Below are 6000 nucleotides of genomic sequence, written 5' to 3'. Positions count from 1 at the left end.
GAGAAAATGTTTTTAAATTGCACGAACAGACTATGTGGTAAAAATAATTATCGAGCTTCGTCGTTAGGTGTTTCCGATTTCCAACACGATTCCAACAGGATTAATGGCGCCTTTTAAAAATCAATGTGAGAGTATTTTAATACGACTATCCCGATCTCGATTCGGATATGAAATACCAATATTTTATGTTCCATACAACTCATCTTTATACCATTTACTTCACAAATAATCATTTTAAGTCGTGAGCGCACGTTTCACTTTACTAACAAAACAATATCGGCTTATCAGTTATCAGTAACATTCTGCTGATTAAAATATTAATTAAGATATCGGGGATTTTACTTTTTAAGAGTATATAATCATCTCACAAAATAAAGTGTTAATGAATCTCAAAATGCACAGTTCGGTCACCTTCAAAAAATAAAATAAAAATGTATTTTTATTTATGGAGACATTTTAACATCCTCGGAAAATGTCCAGAAAATTGGGTCAAGGTTTAAAAATAAGTAAAACTCGTTAATAGCTTTTGCGAATGTATGTTCTTCGAGAAACTTTGTACTTGTACATGAATGTACAGATTGATAAACTACTGTGAACTCGGAACGTGTTATTTGTAAACAAGGCGTTGTGACATAGCTACGTTGCTATTGCATAAAAATATTATGCACCCGTTCAGAATACTTTTCTATCAAACCGAAATAATGTCAGTTTTCCAAAAATATTCGTCGAAATTCATGAAACATTCCATGATTGTTCAGAAAACACACAATAATAGTCTATTTAAAGTGGAAAAGCGTCAATCTTATACAAAAATGACGTTTCCATATAGTATATGAACTTACCGCGCATTTAGAAATGTCACTTCGGCAGCCATTTGCCTAATGATAAAGACGAAACACAAAATTACGCGGAAAAGATAATTTCTCGGCGAATATCGGGTTGTCGTCCAATTTTTAGACAAAAAAATAATAACAAAACAGGAGCACAAAAAAATTGACATAATAGTATTCAATCAAAATAAACAGGTCTTACCTTCACTTCCTATATATTTCCAGCTTCAATACAAATTTCTATACGGCCCCACGCCACTAGTGAAGTGTTACGGAGTACTATTTGCTCCGGGAAAACGCGTATAATCATTGGTGGAATTTATAAATACCGCCTTCCGTCTACCAATAAGCATAAAGCATTTCTAGCATTGTTTGTTTTTCGTTTCAAAGATTATTCGATATGTTCCGCGATTGTCGGCAAAGAGGATATGTTTTAAGAGCTAATAGAAAAGATCCCATTATATGAAATATTTATTTGTTATTTCGCGTTCAAGAAGGTTTTGTATTGTTTTGCATCACCATTATTTAATGTTTACATTTAAATAAAATCCCATTTCTAAAACACTGCATTCGGATTGGGCGTGGTTTTAGACGAATATAGAAAATCAACCAATTAAAAGAGAGTTTTTTTTGTATGTAGGACAGCTCGTTCGTTTTCACTTTTGTACGCGTTATGTCAAAGTCGCTATCTCTCTATCTCGCAGTTTTATTTTGGTGTTTTGATCGGATTCGCCGTCGGAATCATCTGTGAAATAATTTGTACACAATCTGTCGTCCCTATTAGTAAAATAACAATTATTATTCAACTAAGCGAATGTTTTTACAAGTGATTGACGTGATTGACAATAACTTCGTCTTATTATACCAGTCGTAGTGCTTCGTACAAGTACAACTGATCTAAAATTATTTAGGCCAAATAAGGCCAAACACAGCCGTTTAATGATTCAACGAGAGCACCAAATGAACAACGGGTTCAGCACAGGCGAAGAAGACTCTAGGGGACCAGAGCAAATATGTTGCTTGCTTGACGATGGAGAAAGATGCCGACTGCCTTCTGGAAATGCTGCGTATAATAAGAGAATTCAAAAAGCAGTTGCTCAAAGAAGATTGAAACTCAGCTTTGACTCATTGGTAATATATGTAATCATTAATTCAATTTCTCGTGCATATTGCAAATTTGTGTTGTCAAAACGTGCTAACCTCTATTAATTGTCTTGTGTTCTAAATTTCTTTCATATGAACACTAGTCTCTCCCATCAGAAATATGGAATTGTGAAATACGATGATTAGTTTATCGATTCGCTGTTTTCTTTTTTAAAGCTAAACATTATTCGTATAAGTATTCTCCAAGATCTGGAATGCCTGTATCTATTCAAACATGTCCCTTTGTCGCATGTGCTTCTTGTACATATGTACCTACAACCATTCAGCACACCATGAATGTGCCTGGTTCTGTAAGGCTATCAAAACATTACTTTTGTTTAGTGTATTCTCTTTTTCTAAACAATATTTCAATGGTACCTACTTTGTGCAATGCCTTTCCTTTTCAACACAATATTTTTTTGTTTGCCTGTTTAGCCTTTTGTTATTAGGAATTTGGTCACAAACAAAATAGTTACGTCTGTGCTCGATATGCATTTTTTTAAAAATCACTAGAAATTACGCCCTGAAATATCATGCGGAGAGTATTTGATCCCATATCGGTTGCAAGGTATTTTACACTAGTCAAAACATGTGGTACTGTTATTGAACCTTCTAGATTTGTTATTTTCAATTTTACTGTGATTTTTTTTTTAAATTTTAAAATTCCACCTTTGTTCAATGAGAGTAAGTTTACTTGCTTACTAAATAGTGTATTATAAACCACATTTGGTGCAATGCCATATTATTTATTAAATGAGTCGGTAACTATTTTAATTATGCACCATAATTCCCCGCAGAGCAATAAAAAAGGAGTGGTCCGCGCTCAGATGTTGAAGTCTTAGTGGGTATTTTTTCCAAACTGCGCTTTCTGGCTGTAGTTTAAAGCTGTATGTATTGTTGTTTTTTTAGTTTGCAAAAGTTGTGATGTAAAGTAGTAAAAAAAAATGTCCTTAGTAAATGTGAAATCGTTCCAAAGAATTTATGACTAGAAATATTTTTTATTAAATATAATATTTTTGTAAAAATCTTTTTTTTATGCAGGAAATTCTAACACATGACTCCTATTTCTATGATGTTTTATTACTATTGAAACGTTTCTAATAATATTTGAGTAGGTTATTAATGTTTAAATAAATTATTCTCCATTTTATCTGTATTGTTTATCAATTCTGCCTAACTTCCTTGTGAATTGTTTTACAAACTTTCTTTACAGTTAAAAATTTCCGTATGTAATAGTAATAATATTCGTACAGTGCCATTTAAAAAAAAACACTCTATAGGCACTATAAAACAGTATTAAACTAACCTATTGGTAGCACTGCATATTGTTCTGATTTAAAAATTGAGGGCAGGATAAACAATAAAAGTGTGATTTGAGTCGGCATCTGAACTGACCGAAATTGTTGATGGTACGCAATTGTGAAGGCAATTGGCATTATCAACAGTCTTTTCTTATCCACAATAAATCGAATACCTTTACTCATATTTCTGTTACCAGGCACAGCATATATACATCTGCGATCCCCACAAAGCCATAATACAGTGTGCGAGGACCAAACAGCGACGACGAAAGGAATCTGAAGATGACAGTAACGAGACAGACGTTGATCTTCCTGAAGTGGACCTGTACCAGTTACAGTCAAACACACTTAGGAGATACAAACGGCACTTTAAAGTGCAAGCAAGAACTGGAATGAACAAATCACAATTGGCTGATGTAAGTTCCATTGTAATTTAATATACTTAGTTATTTATATATAGTTATTTCTTCGTGCATCATGTTAATAAGTACTGCATGTTGGAAAAGCAGTTTCTTCTTTTGTGCGTAAGTGCAGTGCACTGCCAATTAAAAATATTAATTATAAAATTATATTACAAATAAGTCATTCAAAAAACATATACAGGTAACCCTCCAACAACACGGTCTCCAACACGGTTCTGCTCTAACACTATTAAAATTTTGCAGAAACCCTTCTACAACATGGCTTCTCACAACACGGTTGTGTATAATATGATGTTTGTATATTGTAGATGATCAGAAAATGAAATTGTTGGCATATTAGAACTTGCAAAATCTGTCATATGCAGTGGTTTTGATGAAATGAGCATTCAAATTGTTTAATCTTTCTGTAGCTTAGATCTATTAGGGCCAACGCCGTAAATTGAAATATCACAGGAAAGTAATTAAAAACTGGTACTGGCTCCGAGTATCATATAACACAGTTTCACATAACACGGCATTTTATAGGAATCTATGTATCTATCGTTTTGTAGGAGGGCTACCTAAATAAATAATTAAAGCTCAAAATAAATGTATTCACCCGAAATTAATATTTACTATAGTAGAGCCAATTTAATAGGTCACATTTGACACTTCATCAAAATTCAACAACATAACCTTGTAAGAGCGGTAATAAAATATTATTTATTTTTTCGAATTTAGAACTACACAATTGCTTAACTTTTTTCGATTATGATTACTTATTTATTGTAATAATGACAAAAGAAGGTAATTTTATGATTTACTTTCACTAATAAACCATTCTAAACATAATAAACTTTTTCTGTTCTAAATGTCGTTACAATGTTGCATCAGTGAACCCTTTTTCTTTTTAAACACTAGGGATGTTACCCAGAAAAATCTAATGTTGATAGTTTTGTTAAATTATGTAATTATCTTGTTTTGTTCCTTAAATTAACGATAGAAAATAATAATGAGACAGGGATTCGACTTATGATTTTTAAAATAAAATTACAGTACCTAAAAGGACCTTTTTATAGCAACTGAATTCAATTCACATATATTATGTTCGAAGTCCGAATCGATTCATACACTTTAATTGATGTTTTTAAGCATGTTTCCTCTCTATGAAGTTAAAACCGACAAATGTCAAATGTGACCTATTAAATTGGCCCTACTATATGCATGGTAAATTAATCATTATTGATCCTTACACTTTTCATTTTCCCAAATATTTATTTTTTCTTAAACAATCTCATCTCCGTGTGCCATTTACACAATTTTTACATAATATTGTTTTATTTTTCAGACATTACAGAAGCACTTTAAATCAATTCCTGTGAATGAAAAGGAAATCATTACATATTTTATTTACATGGTCAAAACGAATGGCAACAAGTTGGACCAAAAAAATGGATTAAATTCAGATGCAATCTGAAGCACTCATCGAGCCCTATTGTAATATTATGTAAAATATATTTTTTATTTAAATTCACGGAATGGATGACATGGTGAAAGTGTAATAATTATTTTTCTTGTTATAAATATCCATTTAAGATTATATTTTGTTAATCTAGTAATATTAAATATTGTAAAAATTAAAACAGTCCATTTGTAAATATCATTTACAAGGCATCATAACATTACAGTTCAATATCAATATATTTTTTTAATCTTACCTTTTAATTCTTCCAAAATATTACCCCGCATTATTAACAATGAATTATGTGTGTATTGATTTCTCATTAATGGTAAGCGATATATATGTACCATAGTTACTACATAATCCAGTAGGCAGTTTTTATTGTACTTAACTTGTTAACAATTTTTTGTTAAATTTGTGATACAATCTTTAAGTATATAAAAATCAAATTGAGTGTCTATTGAAATAGTTTTAAATGTAGACTGTAATAGTAAAAAATCTTAGTATTTTTCTCCACTTTGTAGGACAAATTAATATATCTGTGTATTACTCATATTCCTTCAAATAGAATGATATTCAAAATGTATTTTACTAATCGAGAGTTTAAAAAAAATATATATTTTTATTGACATTGAGTAATATTGGGATAATCAATATTAACTTTGCACATTATGTATTCCAATTTCCTATTTTGAAATTGATAAACCTCTATGGTCTGGCCCAAATATTTATATTGTACAAATTGTTGTTTAGTTGCAGCGAATTGTTAAATTTAGTGATTTCAATAAGAATATTCCCAATCATCGCTTTTTGAAATTGATAGATTCATTGTGGGAAGTTAATATTTAATTAAATGAATTCAT

General features: G+C 30.9%; 1 protein-coding gene across 1 annotated transcript; it reads left to right on the top strand.

Annotated features, from left to right (window-relative positions):
• Positions 1-883: 883 nt before the first annotated feature.
• Positions 884-5374, top strand: Sap30 (SIN3-associated polypeptide 30). The gene is made up of 3 exons (XM_088237229.1): positions 884-1961; positions 3472-3690; positions 5024-5374. Exons 1-3 carry the CDS (start codon positions 1770-1772, stop codon positions 5150-5152), a joined length of 540 nt encoding a protein of 179 aa, XP_088093355.1. The 5' UTR covers positions 884-1769; the 3' UTR covers positions 5153-5374.
• The last annotated feature ends 626 nt before the right edge of the window (positions 5375-6000 follow it).

This window comes from Micrasema longulum, unplaced genomic scaffold, assembly GCF_059751315.1.
Source record: "Micrasema longulum isolate JH-2025_06_02 unplaced genomic scaffold, ASM5975131v1 h1tg000101l, whole genome shotgun sequence".
NCBI classification, from domain to species: domain Eukaryota; kingdom Metazoa; phylum Arthropoda; class Insecta; order Trichoptera; family Brachycentridae; genus Micrasema; species Micrasema longulum.
This window is presented reverse-complemented; position numbering and strand designations above follow the sequence as displayed.